At 51.0% G+C, this 18257-nt stretch overlaps 1 protein-coding gene across 1 annotated transcript; it reads left to right on the top strand.

The window, feature by feature from the left end:
- The first annotated feature begins 612 nt into the window (after positions 1 to 612).
- MAN2B1 (mannosidase alpha class 2B member 1) lies at positions 613 to 16942 on the top strand. The gene is made up of 24 exons (XM_037505904.2): positions 613 to 794; positions 1472 to 1574; positions 1747 to 1920; positions 2177 to 2370; positions 3316 to 3448; positions 3791 to 3936; positions 4339 to 4455; positions 7475 to 7557; positions 7654 to 7774; positions 7853 to 7931; positions 8118 to 8227; positions 9093 to 9200; positions 9466 to 9582; positions 10945 to 11118; positions 12420 to 12517; positions 12610 to 12727; positions 13436 to 13554; positions 13650 to 13751; positions 13889 to 13976; positions 14639 to 14719; positions 15101 to 15328; positions 15923 to 16078; positions 16181 to 16283; positions 16708 to 16942. The coding sequence occupies exons 1-24, from the start codon at positions 645 to 647 to the stop codon at positions 16887 to 16889; spliced, it is 3084 nt and encodes a 1027-aa protein (XP_037361801.1). The 5' UTR covers positions 613 to 644; the 3' UTR covers positions 16890 to 16942.
- The last annotated feature ends 1315 nt before the right edge of the window (positions 16943 to 18257 follow it).

Genomic DNA, 18257 nt, shown 5'->3' with positions numbered 1-18257 from the left:
TGGGCTTTGGTTTTCTTATCAGAGAAATTGGATGATATTTGCAAACTGGATCGACTTTTGTAGGGCTTGGAAAGGCAGTGTCCTCTTGCATCTCTATGGCTCTCATTCCCCACAGATGGAACCTGGTATTTGTCCCAACCAGGCTGAGTGCTTTCTGTCTCCAGCACTCCATGGCTAGTTCCTTTGCCCAACGTCTCAATTCCCATCAGCCTTTGCTCCCACCGAAGCTAGGTCCCACTAGACCCTAGCCCTGGTGTCAATGGGACACCCTAGGGTTCCATGCACTCATTCCATTTCCTAGGTAAACTTAGCATCCATAGGAAAACGAGACTTATGCTCCCAAGGGGACATAGGGGCGCTGGAGGCCACATGGAACTGGCGAGACACTAGTGGTCCCTCTGGCCATATCAAGGGTGCAAGCGCTCGAAACTCCCTTTGGTTTTGGAGCCCCACCCATCCTCCCCCCCCCCCCACGCCCCTGCTACTCGCAGTTACCGCCGCAGTCCCGTGACAAGTCGGGCTCCGCCTTAGCCCCGCCCCCGCCAGCGCCCATTGGCCAGGCCGCGTTCTGGGGGGGTGGGCGTTTCCCTTGCCTTAGCCAGGCCGCGGAACCCCCGGGAGGCGGCAGCAGCGGCGGCGGAGCCATGAGTGTCCGCGCGCGACTTTCTGGGGTCCGCGCTGGCGGCGGCAGGGGCGCGACGGGTTTCTGGATGGACTCTAGTCTGCCGCTGCCGCCGCTCTCCTTCCTCTTTTTGTTCCTGGCGGCACCAGGCGCTTGGGCGGCGGGGTACCAGGTGAGCAAGGCCGGGGTGGCGGGGGCGGAAATGTACTCCTGGGCGGAGTGAGATCTGGATCAGGGTCCGGAGGTGTGGGTTCTATGGGTTCCTAGGGAATGGATGCTAATTTGACAGTGTCGTCTGAGTGCTCTGTGTCACTGTGCGAGCCTGAGAATGGGATCGTCTGTAACAGCTGCCTCCTTGCTTCTGCGGGTCGGCTTGCCTAGACTGCATGCACTTAACTAGGTGATTGGGTGTCTTTGGGGGCGATTGGGAGCTGGGGCCAGGAGTCAGTCTGCTGGAAGTGTCTTCTCCACTCCTGGAGCCAGGCTGTGTGACCTTGGGCAAGTCACCTCACCTCTCTGATCTTCAATGCTTTCTTCTGAAAACTAGAGATAATATTACCCCCACCTTCCCGGGTGGCTGTGTGATATTTGCAAATCCTTAATAAACATTAGCTACCGTATTATTTCCTCTGGGTATGAATGAGAACTGCCCTGAGGGGTTGTGCCAAGTGGGACTTGTGTCCGAATATAACTATGTGTGTTAATATTCCTGGGAGGGCCTCACCCCACTGCTTGGAGTCACTTATCTCTAGATCAAAATTTATCTTGTATACTTCCACTCCCACCCCTGCCTGCCTCTTTGGAGTTACTGATGAGGTGTGCGGGTGTGTGTTTGGGTTCCCTATGTAGACATGCCCCAAGGTGATGCCGGACATGCTCAATGTGCACTTGGTGGCCCATACTCATGATGACGTGGGATGGCTCAAGACGGTGGACCAGTACTTTTATGGAAGTGAGTAGAGGGTGGGGACTGACCCCTGGAACTTCCATGCCTCTCTCCATCCTTCAAATCCCTTCTGGACCCTGGACACTTGGGTGAGGGCATTGACTAGCTTGGGCTCCTGTGTCTAAGAGCATGTCCATAGGTTCCCTTGGCCCTGACTGCCTGACTCTTGTGCCCACAGTCCACAATGACATTCAGCATGCTGGTGTGCAGTACATCCTAGACTCAGTCATCTCCGCTCTGCTAGCAGACCCTACCCGCCGGTTCATCTATGTGGAAATTGCCTTCTTCTCCCGTTGGTGGCACCAGCAGACAAATGCAACACAGGAAGTTGTGCGGGACTTGGTGCACCAGGGTAAGCCTACCCTGAGGAAGTGAAAAGAGGAAGCTCAGCACAGAGTTTTTATTACTCAGCTCAGTCAGTGTTTTTATTACTCTGACATCTGTGATTTTATCATGGCTGTGGCTCTGGCTGCCTGGAATTTCCCTTTATTTGGAGAACTCCTCTGCATCTTACAAAGTCCCATCTCCGATGTATTCACCTTCCCCACCATTTTCTGCTCCACTCTTGCCTCTGATAGCTGAGTTGGACTTTGTTCCTCCTTGCACAGGGCGCCTGGAGTTTGCCAATGGTGGCTGGGTGATGAACGATGAAGCGGCCACCCACTATGGAGCCATCATTGACCAGATGACACTTGGGCTGCGCTTTCTGGAGAACACGTTTGGCAGTGATGGGCGCCCTCGTGTCGCCTGGCATATTGACCCCTTCGGCCACTCTCGGGAGCAAGCCTCCCTGTTCGCACAGGTGCTTCTCCTTTTCTTGGATCCACCCGTCTCTTGGCTATTCCAGCTCATCCCTTCACTGCACTCTCACATGTACCGGATCCTGTCCCTATTCTCTGGTCCCCTGAGACTCTGTGCCTTGGGTGACCTGTGGATCTTATTCCTTTTCTTCTCTGGCCTTGGTTCTGCTTTGCCCCAGCTCCAGACTGACTACTCATTTCCCTCTTGACATCTGGCTCTGCCTTCTCCTCTGGCCTGGCTCTCTAGTGCTCTGGCTTTACCCCATTTGGTAGGGTCAGGCCTCTTCCTCCAGCTGGGTGGTAGGTAGAGACCCTACTGTGTCTTCTTTTTAAAAAGGTTTACTTTATTTATGCATACAAGAACTGGGGTATAGGCCAGAGGTGGGAGGAGTGATGAGAGGATTCACTAGAGATAGAGTGGGGAGCAGAACAGGTGGATCTACTGAAATATACTGCTAAGGGGCACAGTGGGCGAGATAGGAGAGGTCTGCTGCACCATGTGGGTTGGCTCCCTGGCTAGGGATTGAACTCATGCCCCAGTGGCTGCCAATAGCTTTATAGCGTGAGACTTAACCCCTGCGCCACCAGGGAGGCCCAATCCTACCCTGTTTTCTACAGGCTTCATTACATAGGCTATGACCCTGACCAATTCCATCCTCAGGCTGTGGAAGTGGGAATGTATCCTTGAGTCAGGCCCCCTTTTTGAGTGGGGAAAGGTGGGCATTAGAATTGGACCCACCCCTTCCCTGCTCTAGGGGTACCTTCTGGCCCTTCCTCAAGCTTGGAAATGAGCTGTAGGTCTCTCTGGTTTCAGACTTGCTGTTTCTACCTGGACTCTGACCCATCCCTCCAAACTGAGGGGGCTGATAGTTGGTGGATTGGTGGGGAGAGGCTGGGCACTTACTGAGTACCCTCCTATCTTGATCCACATTCTGCCCCACCATCAGATGGGCTTTGATGGTTTCTTCTTTGGACGCTTGGACTATCAAGACAAGATTGTGCGGAAGGCAGAGCGGGAGATGGAGCATGTGTGGCGAGCCAGTGCCAGCTTGAAACCCCCTGCTGCCGACCTCTTCACGAGTAAGGGGATGGGGAATGAGGACATGGGTGTGTTCACTTGGGGCTGCAGGTTCAGAAGAAGCTTATACTTGTTTTTTACTCTGCTGTCATTTTCTTGAAATGCTTGAAAATTTATTTTTAGCATCGGCCCTGTAAATTCTGAAGCCTGTCCTGGGTGGACCATCACAGGCTTTCCCCCCCACCCCCTGCATTTTAAAAGGACAGGTTTATTAGGAAAAGGAGAATGTAAAAGAGAGGCACCTGACTAGTCACAGATGGGCAGGAGAGCTGCTCATGGCAGGCTTTGACCTCAGGGCAGGTCTGGGGCACTGGGCCACCCCCTGAGCTTGGTGTGGCCCACAGGTGTGCTTCCCAACATGTATAACCCACCGGACGGTATGTGCTGGGACACAGTGTGTGCTGATAAGCCTGTGGTGGAGGACCCCCGCAGTCCTGAGTACAATGCCGAGAAACTGGTCGCTTACTTCCTGCAGTTGGCTGCTGCCCAGGTAACCTTGGTGTTCAGACCCTTTGACACTGATGTACATGATGTACATAGCTCTTCCCATGTCCAGGCATTTCCTAAAACCTCCTCATAAACCTGGAGGAAGGGTCACAGTCACCATGACCCCTCCTAAATTTTTATGTGTATTCTTGATTAGAAGCATGGAGAATCCTTCACCATTGCCCACACTCCTCATGGTGGTGAAACAGCATGACACACTGTCTCAGGACCCTCATCTGTGTGGTGGGCCCAAGAGAATTAATTATGCAGCACACAGTGGCTATTTTTCTCTTCATCCCTGTGCTCCCACTCTACACCTCCACATAGTCCTCAGTATCTACCCACACCCTTGACAACACATATATCAAGACACACGTATACATAGGTGACTCTATCTCTCTTACAGGGCCACAGTTACCGAACCAACCACACAGTGATGACCATGGGCTCAGACTTCCAATATGAGAATGCCAACATGTGGTTCAAGAACCTTGACAAGCTCATCCGGTTGGTCAATGCCCAGGTCAGTGTGCCTACCTTGTGTGGCTGTGTGCTTGTATCCTGGGCCTTGGGGCACATGCAGAGCTATGTGTGCTGTCTTACTTTTCTTTTTTTTTTTTTTAAGATTTATTTATTTATGCATACAAGAACTGGGGTACAGGCCAGAGGTGGGGGTGGGGTTGAGAGGATTCACCAGAGACAGAGTGGGGAACAGAACAGGCAGATTAACTGAAATACACTGCTGAAGGGAGCAGCAGGCGAGCCAGCAGAGGTCTGCAGGTCTGCTGTGCCATGTGGGTCACCTCCCTGGCTGGGGATCCAACTTGTGCTGCAGTGGCTTCGGATAGAGTAGCTTCATAGTGCTGCGACTTAACCCCTTGTGCCACTAGGGAGGTCCTGTGTCTTAGTTTTCTATTGTTACTATAACAAATTACCACAAACATAGTGGTTTAGAACAAGAGAAATGTATTAACAATTCTATAGGTCAGAAGTCCGACATGGGTCTTACTGGGCTAACATCAAGATGTTAGTTAGCAGGATTACATTCTTTTTAGAAGCTCTAGGGGAAGTTTCCTTGTTTTGTACAGCTTCTAGAGGCTGCACATATTCTTTGGGTGTTGGCCCCCTTCTTCCATCTTCAAAGTTAGCATATCCTCTTTCTGTTCCGGTTTCCGTTGTTACAGACCCTTGCAATTACATGGGGCCTGCAAGATACTGTGGGATAACATTTCTATTTAAAGGTCAGTTGATTAATAGCCTCAAATCCATCTGCAACCTTAATACCCATTTGCTTAGTAATTTGGCAAACAATCATGTGTTGCTTTACAGTGGGGACATGTTCTGAGAAATGCCTCATTAGGTGATATTGTCAGTGTGCAAACATGGTAGATTGAAACACATAAACCCAAGAGGCATAGCCTATTATACACTTTGTCTAGATGGTACAATCAGCTTTTGGGACCACTGTTGTATGTGTGGTCCATCCTTGACTGAAACATAATTAAGGAACACAGGACTGTAGTCACAGGTTGTTGGGATTAGGGCATGGACATCTTTGGGTGGCCATTGTTCTGCCTACCAGAGATGTGTTGATGTGTCCCATCCGCCCAGCACCCTGTCTTTCCTCTCCCATCTGAGGTGTCCCTTCCTATCATTTCATTCCTCAGGGCTCTCTAGTGGCACAGTCTTGGTGTCCTCACCTTCTACTAGCTCCGTGCACTGCTGTTTCACCAAAATTATCTTAGTCCCATCACCATGAGCCTTTAAGAAGACATTTACTTCTGATGAACCTTCCACAGCTTGATTACCTTTGCTTGTATGTGCTTAGGCTGCCAGGATGTCACATTCTTGGTTTCCTGTTGCTATTGACTGCTTCTTTACCCATTCCATTTTACTGGAAATTGAGTCCCTTGGTTCAAATCCTAGTTTTGCCTTTTCTTGGATCTGTGATCTTGAGAAATATTCTCAAGATTTCAGCACCTTAGTTTTCTTATTTAGAATATGGACTTAATGATGGTTCCCACCTGATAGGATTGTTAATGTGAATTTTATGAGTTCATTTGCATAGATCAATAGAATGGTACCAGGTAAACAATGAACATTAGGGTTTTTCATTACTTTGGGCTGATACCACTGTAGTGTTTCCCTTGGGAAGCCCTTCCTGCATCCCAATTGGAGCTCTTGCTTTTTCCTCTGTTCACACCAGTCCCTACAAGTACCTATGATGCTATGTCCTTTAGACACCTACTTCTATGAGCATATTGCAGCCAACTGACTGTTCAGTCTTGATCCTCCACTTGACTCAATTCTGTGAGAGTGAGGCTAATCTCTGATCCTGGAACGTGTCTGTAATCCTGAGCATACTGAGTGATTGTTTGCTGAAGAGTACACATGTGTGTCTATTTGTGTGTGTAGGCAGGTGTATGTACTAGGGTATGCACATAAAGGCATATAATCTCATGTACTTCTCTTCATTACTAAGCACCAAATGTATATGAGGCACTGGGGACACAACATGAGCAAAACTAACATTCTTTTCTTCACAGAAGCGTTTACCTTCTTGTTCTTTTCCTTCCCTTTGTTGAACTTGAGCACCAGTTCATTACAAAAATTGTGTCAATGGGCCTCCCGGTGGCGCAGTGGTTGAGCGCTGGGTTGTGAAGCTGCCCGAGCCTCTGTAGCGCCAGTTCGATCCCAGGCTGCTCCCTGGCCACCGGAGGAGGGTCCCACATGGCGCGTAGACCTCTCCTGCCACCCGCTGCTCCCCTCAGCAGTGTACTTCGGTCCTTCTGCCTGCTCTGCTCCCTGCTCTGGCTCTCGTGAATTCTCTCACCCTCCCGCGCTTCTGACTGTACCCAGTGCATGTATTAACAAAAACAAACAAACAAACAAACAAATAAATAAATAAAACATGCCTCTTTAAAAAAAAAAAAACAAAAAAACCCCTAAAAATTGTGTCAATGCTGCAAGATGAGTATTCCTGCCTTATAATGTGAAATTTCCCGTGAATGTTTGAATTATTAAATTAGAATTATTTCAAAAGTTTAGTAATTTTCAGGTTTATTCTTGCATTCCTGAAATTCTTTTCAGGATGGTATTACTTAAGTTTTGGCCAAACTTCATTTTCATACTTGCTCATTGGTTTACACTAAACTATGTATTCAAAGAATCAACCTGGGGCCTCCCCGGTGGTGCAGCAGTTGAGCACTGGGCTGTGAAGCTGGCCGCAGCCTTTGCAGCGCCGGTTTGATCCCCGGCCGCTGGCGAGGGTCCCACATGGCGCGCAGACCTCTCCTGCCGCCTGCTGCTCCCCTCAGCAGTGTACTTTGGTCCTTCTGCCTGTTCTTCTCCCCTCTCTGGCTCTACAAGCACTGTACCCAGTGCTTGTATAAATAAATAAATAAATCTTAAAAAAAAAAAAAAAAAAAATCAACCTGCTGGATGCATGGATGTGGGCATGTGCATGTGAGAATGTATTGCATACTTGTGGGGCCTCCTGGAAGGTGGACTCTCACACACACACACACACCTGCCCCCTGCAGCAGGCCAACGGGAGCCGTGTCAATGTTCTCTACTCCACTCCTGCCTGTTACCTCTGGGAGCTGAACAAGGCCAACCTTACCTGGTATTTGGGGTGCTGAGAGCTTCTTGGGGGGGAGGGGGTTGGGGTTGGCATGCTCTGTGGGGCATGAGCTTGCCCTCAATTCCTCTACTGCTGCAGGTCATTGAAACAGGATGATTTCTTCCCTTATGCGGACGGCCCGCACAAGTTTTGGACTGGCTACTTTTCCAGCCGGCCAGCCCTCAAACGCTATGAGCGCCTCAGCTACAACTTCCTCCAGGTGGGTGGGTACAGAGATCCAGGGGGTGCCCAGGGGTCCCCACATTCTGGATGCCCCAACATACCCCATGTCCCCCAGGTATGCAAGCAGATGGAGGCGCTGGTGGGTCCAGCGGCCAACGTTGGACCCTATGGCTCTGGAGACAGTTCACCCCTCAGTAGGTGTCTGCTGGGGGAGTGGGGTAGGGGTATGACTGAAACTGGATAGCAGACCTGTGTCACTGCCCTAGCCCTTTTTTAAAGCCCCTAAATCCTCCCCCCGCCCCAGCACATGACCTTTTGCGCATCCTTGGGGACAGGGCAAGAGCCCTGTGGAGACTCCACTGGCTTCCCTCTGCCTGCAGATGAGGCGATGGCTGTGCTCCAACACCACGATGCGGTCAGCGGCACCTCCCAACAGCACGTGGCGAACGACTACGCACGTCAGCTGGCTGAGGGCTGGGGGCCCTGTGAGGTGAGAGGGGCAGGGCCGAGAAGGGTGGAGACAGGAAGAAGTGTGGTCAAAGACACTGGGGTGGGGGGGGAAGGCTGGAGATGCCTGAGGGAGCGGGGCTTGTGAGAGGCGGGGCAATGAGATGGGGTGGGGTGGAACTTGGGGGAGGGGTGGAGAAAGACAAGCTGGGAGAGGAACAGGGAAGCGGGGAAGAGAGACCAGGAGGGGTGAGGAGGAGGTGGGCTTCCTGAGTGTAGCCACCTCTCAATCTCTTTTTTTTTTCAAATTTTTTTTTTTATAGAGGCATGTTTTTATTTATTTATTTATTTGTTTGTTTGTTTGTTTATACATGCACTGGGTACAGTCAGAAGCGCGGGAGGGTGAGAGAATTCACCAGAGCCAGAGCGGGGAGCAGAGCAGGCAGAAGGGCTGAAGTACACTGCTGAGGGGAGCAGCGGGTGGCAGGAGAGGTCTGCGCGCCATGTGGGACCCTCCTCCGGTGGCCGGGGAGCAGCCGGGGATCGAACTGGTGCTGCAGAGGCCGCAGGCAGCTTCGCAACCCAGTTGCTCAACCGCTGTGCCACCGGGGAGGCCCTCTCTCAATCTCTTTTAAGATTTATTTATTTATGCATATAAGAACTGGGGTACAGGCCAGAGGTGGGGGGAGGTGAGAGGATTCACCAGAGACAGAGTGGGGAGCAGAACAGGCGGATCTACTGAGAGAGCAGTGGGCGAGACAGGAGAGGTCTGCTGTGCCATGTGGGTCGCCTCCCTGGCTGGGATGGAACTTGAGCTGCAGTGGCTGCTGATAGCTTTGTAGTGCTGAGACGTAACCCTTTGCACCTCCAGGGAGGTTCCGTAGCCATCTCTTTATCCTCCTTCACAGGTTTTGCTGAGCAATGCGCTTGCGCGGCTCAGTGGCTCCAAGAAGGACTTCATTTTCTGCCGAGAACTCAATGTCAGCGTCTGTCCATTCTCCCAGAAGGCCAAGAGTGTGAGCCTGCTGGAGCTGGAGGGGCAGGGTGTAGAGGAGGCGGGATTCTTGAGGTTGATGGGCTCTTCAGGGTGGGGACTGGTTGCAAAGTCCTTTTGGTGGATCCTACTGGGGTGAGATCACATGGGGTGCGGTGAAGCAGGGGCAGAACTGGGACCAGTGTACCAGTTGGGAGCTTGGAACTCACAGGGACATTGCTGCACATGGTGGGTGGATTTGGAACAAGACTGCCATCACCCGTTCTACCTCTGACCACCCACCCCAGTTCCAGGTCATCATTTATAACCCCCTGGGACGGAAAGTGGATCACGTGGTGCGGATACCAGTCAGCAAACACGTTTTCATTGTGAAGGATCCCAAAGATGCAGTTGTGTCCAGTGATGTGAGCCTATTCAATGAATATCTGTCCTATGAATACCACCCCCCTCAATTTTCTCCCCCTTTAGACACCTACTTCTATGGGCATTTCTCCCTTACCCAATGGACACCTTCCTCTCTTGGGGTGCCTCACCTCCACGGATACCCCCTGAATGATATTAGCTTTTTCTTCTGAGTATCTTCCCCCTCTGTCTTATCATACTGCAACCCCTTGGGGAGAAATCCCCTCCATCAGTATGTTCCTATTTATGAATATTCCCCTCCTTAGCACCTCTTCCTTCCCCAAGGCTGTCATTCCTTTTCTCCCCTGCCTCAAGATCTCTTACCCCAACTTCTCCCTCACTTCTCCCCCTTCCCGCAGCTGCATCATCCTAGTGGATTTTTTCTATCTTATGAATCATCTCTATTCCTTTACTCAGAATTTCTTATTTTTTTGAAAAAAAGATTCATTTATTATGTAAGAACTGGGGTACAGGCCAGAGGTGTGTGGGTGAGAGGATTCTCCAGAGACAGAGTGGGGAGCAAAACAGGCAGACTGACCGAAGTACACTGCTGAGGGGAGGAGTGGGTGAGTCAGGAGAGGTCTGCTGCGCCATGTGGGTAGCTCCCTGGCTGGGGATTGAACTTGTGCTGCAGTGGCTGCAGACAGTTTCCTAGGTTGCGTCTTTTTTTTTTTTTTTAGATTTATTTATTTATGCATACAAGAGCTGGGGCACAGGCCAGAGATGTGGGGGGTGAGAAAATTCACCAGAGACAAAGTGGGGAACAGAATAGGCAGACCTCCCGAAATACGCTGGTGAGGGGAGCAGCGGGCGAGCCAGGAGAGGTTGGCTTCGCCATGTGGGTTGCCCCTTGGCTGGCCGGGGACTGAACTCGTGCTGCAGGTGCTGCGGATTGCCTCATAGTGTGGTGCTTAACCCCTACTCAGAATTTCTTTCTTTCTTTTTTTTTTTTTTAAAGATTTATTTATTTATTTATACATACATACAAGCACTGGATACAGTCAGAAGTGCGGGAGGGTGAGAGAATTCACCAGAGCCAGAGCGGGAACAGAGCTGGCAGACTGATGAAATACACTGCTGAGGGGAGTAGTGGGCGCAGCAGGAGAGGTCTGTTGCGCCATGTGGGACCCTCGCCAGTGGCCAGGGATCGAACAGGCGCTGCAGAGGCTGCAGGCAGCTTTGCAGCCCTGCGCTCAACCGCTGCGCCACCAGGGGAGGCCCCTACTCAGAATTTCTTAAACCTCCATCCCCCTGATCAATATCTGGGACTGCTTCTCTTTTTGGAATTGAGCCCTATATGCATGTGTGATTTGATATGTGTATTGACAGCCTCCTGGCTCTCTTTCCTTTTTCCCTTTCTGGAGGTGGTGACACTTTCCAGCTCTGACAGTCAAGAGCTGCTTTTCTCAGCCTCAGTGCCTGCCCTGGGCTTCAGCATCTACTCAGTAACTGAGGTGCCTGACCAGCTCCCAAGGACCCACACCTTGCAGCCCAAATTCCACAAGCCCTTGTCTACCATCTTGACCATCCAAAATGAGGTGAGACCCCATTCATATTCTCTTTCCCAACCCCATGACAAAATTGAGGTATTATGTTTAGGTGCATGGGTCAGTGGGTCTTGGGTTTGTGGTGTAGGGTTATCAGTCCTCTGTTGTGTTTCCTTGAGTGAGTGATTGCCTTCAGTGTCCCTTCCTTGGGCTGTTGTGGGGACCTAGTGTAATTATGGGGACACTTGGTGGCAGTAGGAGTTTGCAAGTTAAGTGAGGTGTGTTAGAGACTTGAGGGAGGCAGCCATGTGGCCATTTGGGAGAAGCCTTTCCAGGCAGGCAGGGAGTAGCAGACACAAAAGCCTTCAGAGAAGAGGGTGTTAGGTGTTTGAGGAGTCCTTTGTGACTGAAGCAGGATATAGGGTGGAGTGACAGGTTAGAACATGCAGGCCTTGATGCTGTAGGGGACTTCAGCCTTTACTGTGAAGGAGCTGGGGGAGAACAGGGCTATCTTAAGACTGCTTTTGTGGGTCCTTTCTTGCATAAGAAAATGTTAGAAATTATATATGTGTGTGTGTATATATATATATATAAATATTTTTTCTTTTTTTTAGATTTATTTTTATTTACTTATGCATACAAGAACTGGGGTGTAGGCCAGAGGTGCAGGGGGTGAGAGGATTCACCAGAGACAGAATGGGGTACAGAACAGGAAGATCTACTGAAGTACACTGCTGAAGGGAGCAGCAGGCGGGACAGGAGAGGTCTACTGCGCCATGTAGGTCAGCTCCCTGGCTGGGGATCAAAGTCATGCTGCAGTGACTGGTGATAGCTTGATAGTGGTGAGACTTAACCCCTTGCGCCATCAGGAAGGCCCCCCAGGTTATATTTCATGACTATGGATATAAAAATGACTGTTAACCAGACAGGCTTCATTAGAATATTAATTTTTATTACTTTTAAGTTTTCTTTTGATTGTAAAAAAGAATCAAATGTTTGTGTATTTCCTGAGCTCCTGGAAACCTCTGGGTAGTGGCACTGTAATTCCATGGTCAGATGCATGAAGCACCCCTAATCCCAGCTGACTGTAGGATGGGATTAGGGTGCTCACAGGCACCCTCTGGTGGCTATGCAGGGAATAGAGGGCCTGCAAGCACAGAAGTGGAAAACCAGTCCTCCAAGGCCATGAAAGTGGTGAGAAGCAGTCAGCCTGAGGATGAGCTTGAAGGTGGAACAGTTAGGGAGGGAGAGGGGAAGAGTACTTCAGGATTTTGTCCTGGGCTCTAGGAGGGATGAAGCTGCTATTGGCTAAAGTGATGTTCATTAATATCTGTCTGCCTTTTTCTGCCCAGTACTTGCAGGCTAGGTTTGATCCTGAGACGGGGTTCTTGATGGAGATACGTAATCTGGAACGGAACCTGCTGTTGCCTGTTCGTCAGGCCTTCTTCTGGTGAGAAAGTCAGCAAGAGCGCGAGGGGAGGAGCGAGGGGGCCTGAGTGGAGTTGTGGTCCCTTACCTGACTCTTACCTGCCCTGGCTTTAGGTACAATGCCAGCGTAGGCAATAACCTGAGCAGCCAGGTCTCAGGTGCCTACATCTTCAGACCCTACCGACAGGAACCACTGCCTGTGCGCCGCTGGGTTCAAACCCGCCTGGTGAAGGTCAGAGACCAGGGTGTGGGGTATATTGGGCCTGGGAGGGTGGTGTGCCATGTGCTGGGTGGGGTTGGGGAGGATTTATCTCTCCATCAGATAAGAGGGTTAAGACGTGAGGGAAATACTTGGGGATCCTTTCTTGGGGCCTGTATTTATCTCTAACTGTGCAAAATCATGCCATGTAAGCACATGAAAAGGCATTCACATCTGCTGTGCTTGAAAAATGGGGGTGGGATGTTTCCTCTTGGTCCATAAATGAGGAGTCAGGTGCTTCTTGAGTTTACCTAGGATCTGTAATGGTAGATTATATCTGGGGTAGATATTTGGGAATTCATACCTGGATAGGGCTTGTGTGATTTTTGCTTAGGGTGAATATCTGAGGGCATCTGAATGGGAGCAGAGACCTCTTGTTGACGCTTCTTAGGATGTGAATGGGACAGGTCACAGGACTATAGATAGCCTCAGGGCAGTCTGGACTATGTATTCTTTATGCCAGGTGGCCATGTGCCAGTTGTATTTTGGGGAGGGGATGTAGGTAATAGTGGGCAGTGCAAAAATTATGTGACAGTGACTCAGGTGAGAAGTGCAGGCATCCCATGAAGGCAGGTTCCCATGCTGTCTGTCAGTGGGATTGATCTGGATATAGGCCTTTGTGCAGAGACACCTCTGCTCAGGTTAGGCTCACACCTGCCCTCCACCCCCATGTGTCTGCAGACAGCCTTGGTGCAGGAGGTGCATCAGAACTTCTCAGCCTGGTGTTCCCAGGTGATTCGCCTGTACCCGGGACAACGGCACCTGGAGCTTGAGTGGACAGTGGGACCAATACCTGTGGGGTGAGTGGCACAGGCTGGGACTGGGGGTGGGTGGGTACCACGAACTGAGTGGAGGTTAGGCGAGGCTCACAACCTTGTTATCCCATTGGGTGCAGTGACAGCTGGGGAAAGGAGATCATTAGTCGCTTTGACACTGCACTGGAGACAAAAGGACTCTTCTACACAGACAGCAATGGTCGGGAGATCCTGGAGAGGAGGTGGGGTGACGGGCACTGATGTGTTTTTGGCGACTGGGGGTGGTGATGGGGCATCTGTTCATCCCAAAGGTGGGTGTGGGAGGATTGAAAGGGTGTGGGGAAGATCTGGGGCCAGACCCAAGCCCACCCCTTTCCAGGCGGGATTACCGGCCCACCTGGAAGCTGAACCAGACTGAGCCAGTGGCAGGAAACTACTATCCAGTCAACAGCCGAATTTATATCAAGGTATTCCACCCTGCCCCCATACTGCTTCCTGACACACCCTTTTTCAGACTGGGATCACCCCTCCTTTTTTTTTTTAATTTAAATTTTATTTTTTATATTCCCCGTACAATTACAACCCCCTTATTTTGGCCCCAAGCCCTCCTTTCCCCGCCCCCACCCCCCATAGAGTGTCTCTGGTTCATAGTTATTTGTTGATTATGATTTTTTTCTTTCTTATAGTTATTCTTTTTCCTGGTCCCTTATTTAAGTTTTCTAGATTCCTGCTATGAGTGAGACCATCTGGTATTTTTCTTTTTCTTTCTGGCTTATTTCACTGAGCATGATCCCTTCCAGCGCCATCCATGTTGCTGCAAATTGCATGTGTTTATCTTTTTTTGATTGCGGAGTAATATTCCATGGTGTACATGTACCACATCTTCTTGATCTAGTCATCTATTTTTGGGCATTTGGGTTGTTTCCAAAGCTTAGCTATTGTAAATGGTGCTGCTATAAACATAGGGGTGCAGGTGCTCTTTGGAATTGATGTTTCTGTGTCCTTTGGGTAACACCCCTCCTTTTTAGCATCTCCCCACTGTCCTCAGCAGGCTCCATCATCCCTTGTTGGGTCTGTCTGGGACCCAGGGATGGCAGCCCACCCCCTCATTCTACCCCTCACCTCCCAGGATAGTGAGATGCAGTTGACTGTGCTGACTGACCGTTCCCAGGGAGGCAGCAGTCTGAGAGATGGCTCCATAGAGCTCATGGTGAGTGTTCTGAGCCCCATCTACCCTGGGGTCCTTCCCCTAGTTCCCGCCCTGGTCCCTACTGGACCCTGAAGCCCGTTCTGTCCCAGTTCTCCTCAGTTGCACTTTTTTCTTTGTTGTTCGTGCTAAACCTCCTTTCCTATGTGAGACATTTACTCCAACTTTCATACAATCCCTACTTAGTCCCTGACTTGCCCCACCCTTGTTGGATCTTTACTTCCCTCTGTCCTTAGACCCTTGCCAGGTGGGATCCCCACCTCTCCTGAGGTCTCATCTACCAGACCTTATCCTTATCCATTCCCCCCACTTTTCCATTTCTCTTGAAATTCCCACAAGCTCTTACCCAAGAGCCTTACCCTTCCCTGGCCACTCTGCCCCCAGGTACACCGTAGGCTGCTTAAGGATGATGGACGTGGAGTAGGGGAGCCGCTACTGGAGGAAGGATCTGGCCGCTGGGTGCGAGGGCGCCACCTGGTGCTGCTGGATGAGGTCAAGACAGCAGCCGCTGGGCACAGGTTGCTGGCAGAGAAGGAAGTCCTGGCCCCGCAGGTGGTGCTGGCCTCTGGTGGTGGTGCCCCCTACCACAATAAGATCACACCAGTTAAGCAGGTGAGGGGCTGCTGGCTGGCTGATAGAAGCATGCCGGGGATGGGCTTGGGAGCAGGTTTTCCAAGCCTTAGCTGGGACACACTTTTGTAGTCACTACTGACCCCCCTCCCCTCAGCTCAGCACCATTGTGGGGTAGTCCCTGTGGGCATCCAGGTCCAGTCCCACCTCAGTAGCATCCCACCTGGACTGCATCCTGGCTCAGCTCTGGCCCTGGCACCTATCTACCTTAGCCCCACCCAGTCTCATGGGGAGGGTGGGGGTGAGGTAGGAAAGTGGGGTGGGGTAAGGGGTGGACCCTCACACCCCTTCTCACCTCCTCACCTAGGCCCTGCTCAGTCCCCACCTACTTTGATCCCACCTTCATCTGTTGTCCCCCTCTTCTTACCCTGCCAAAGGTTTCATCCAGACTTGAACTCCCTCAGGTCTCAGGCCAGATCAATTCTGTGGTTTCAAGCTAGGGCCCGCAAGGTGGAACTCCCCCACCTTGACAGACCCTGCCTCAGGGTCTGCCCCATGCTTTCATTAGCTCAGCTCTCCACTTTCCCTGATGAGCCTGTCTGCTTCCTGGGACTCAGTGTTACTCTCCCTTCTCAGTTCTCAGGGCTGCAATGGGAGCTGCCACCCTCGGTGCACCTGCTCACTCTGGCCTGCTGGGGCCCGGAAATGCTGCTCCTGCGCCTGGAGCATCAGTTTGCAGTAGGGGAGGACTCCGGCCGCAACCTGAGCTCCCCAGTGACCTTGGACTTGAGGGTGAGGAGGGCACAAATGGGAAGGGGACAGGAAAGAGGCAGGAGAGAGAAGTGGGGAAACCCTGCTTTATCCCCACCCAACTTGGCCCGTCCCTGCTTGCAGGACCTGTTCTCCACCTTCACCATCACTCACCTGCGGGAGACTACGCTGGCGGCCAACCAGCTCCGCGCCAGCGCTACAAGGCTCCAATGGACTTCAGACATGGGTGGGGACCTGCGTGGGGTGCTGGGATCTGTGGGAAAGTTGGCCAGTACCTGGATGTAGAACTTCAGGGTCAGCTCTGATCCAGGTTAGGGATTTAAGGGTCTGATGTGGGTCCAGCAAACTAGTGGATCTTAAAGATGGATTTCAGTGACACTAAGAAGGTTTGTCTAGTGTGGGTTTGTCTACTTATTTAATGGTCCTTGGGGTGGGGCTTAGGAGTGTGAGGGTGGTGGCCAGGCATTGGGGAGGAATTTGGGGGTCTAGGATGGTATTTAGGTCCTGGAAAGAAGTTGAAGTGTCTGGGAGTGAGGCCGTGGGGACAGATTTGAGAGTATATGTCTAGGCCCAGAGAGAGAGTATAAGGGATGCTGGCTGAGGCAGAGGAGGAAGTTTATGCCTTTCATTCCTTCTCCCCTACACCTCAGATGCAGGACCTGCACCCCATCCCTCTGGCTCTCAGCAGGACCCTACCATCATCACGTTGCAGCCTATGGAAATCCGTACCTTCCTGGTCTCAGTCCAGTGGAAAAGGGTGACTAGGCCTACTGGGGGCCTACGCCCCCATCCTTTACCTGCTGCTGCTGCCGCCACGAACAAAAGCCATTAAAGTGCCACTACCAAGACTTGGCTCAAGGTGTGACTGGATTTTTTGGGGGAGAGGGATAGAATTTATGAAGGTCAGCAAACCCTATCTGACCCTTCATCTGAGGCTTTGTAGGGAGGCCACTGGTGAGCCTGAATGTTCATACTGGACCATACACTGGTCATGTCCTAATTCGTCCTCTACCCCTGCTTCACCTTGGTGTCCACACAACAGGGTATCTTTAAAGATTTATTTATTTATACGAGAACCGGGGTACAGGCCAGATGTGTGGGAGGGTGAGAGGATTCACCAGAGACAGAGTGGGGAACAGAACAGGCAGACTGATGAAATACACTGCTGAGGGGAGCAGCAGGCGAGACAGGAGAGGTCTGCTGTGCTATGAGGGATTCTTGCCGCTGGCCAGGATCGAACCTGAGCTGCAGAGGCTGAGGACAGCTTCACAGTGCGGCGCTCAACCACCTGCGCCACCAGGGAGGCCCACAACAGGGTATCTTGAGGTGTCACAGAGGGTAGGCCTGTGCTTGATGCCGGGAAGCAAACATACACCAGGGTCTCCCGGACTCAGTCTTGAAGGCTCCGGGCTCTGAGGACAGGTGGGCTGGGCTGGGATCCTCCTAGGAGAAGAGACGGGGAACCTAGAATATTCTGGTTCTGGTGTCCACTGGGGTTTTATGGAGGAAGGAGAGTTTAGGATGAAACTTGAGGATTAGCAAGGCTGTGTGCTGGTCCCTTAAAGGCACATGGAGGGCAGGAGGACATCCCAAGCCCACCTGCAGCCCAGTGTGGCAATACAAGGGTCTGTGATTGTCAGATGTGCCTTTAGAAAATATTTCTGTCCCCTTGGGGGGGACACCTAAGAGCCTGGGCAAGCTAGGAACCACTGAGAGGGGAAGCCTGGGTCTGGATGAGATCACAGGTGGGGACTGGGTGTGCATGTACCTATTGAAAATTTCTGACTCTTCCTCTAAATGTTAGTCTAGCTGCTACAGTCCTGGTTGTACTTCCTAAAAACCTTTTTGAAAAATTTTATCTTGATGCTTTTTCCCTGACACATTTTTTATTTTATTTTCAAAATGCATCACTTCATTTTCCTTATAAGGCAGCGACACTTATAAACCTTACTTGTGACAGTCATGTTATTTCTTCAGGAAGTTCCAGGGCTTCCACCTTCCTGGGACTTACAGCTGGGCAGTCCAGGGTGTCAGATAGGAAAGCTTTCTTCACATCCACATGTTCTTTGATATTTGGGTTATTGAACACAAACTCACTGGAAAATTTATCTTCCACATAGTCTATTTCTGTTCCTATAATTGTTAGCTGTACTTTCTTTTTGTTGAATACTCTCTTAGACATCAGAATCCCCTTTGTCTT

The sequence above is a fragment of the Talpa occidentalis genome, unplaced genomic scaffold, assembly GCF_014898055.3.
Source record: "Talpa occidentalis isolate TD23 unplaced genomic scaffold, MPIMG_talOcc4v2.1 talOcc4.12, whole genome shotgun sequence".
Classification (NCBI taxonomy): Eukaryota; Metazoa; Chordata; class Mammalia; order Eulipotyphla; family Talpidae; genus Talpa; species Talpa occidentalis.
Note: the sequence above shows the minus strand (reverse complement) of the source record. Positions and strands in the feature narration are given on the sequence as shown.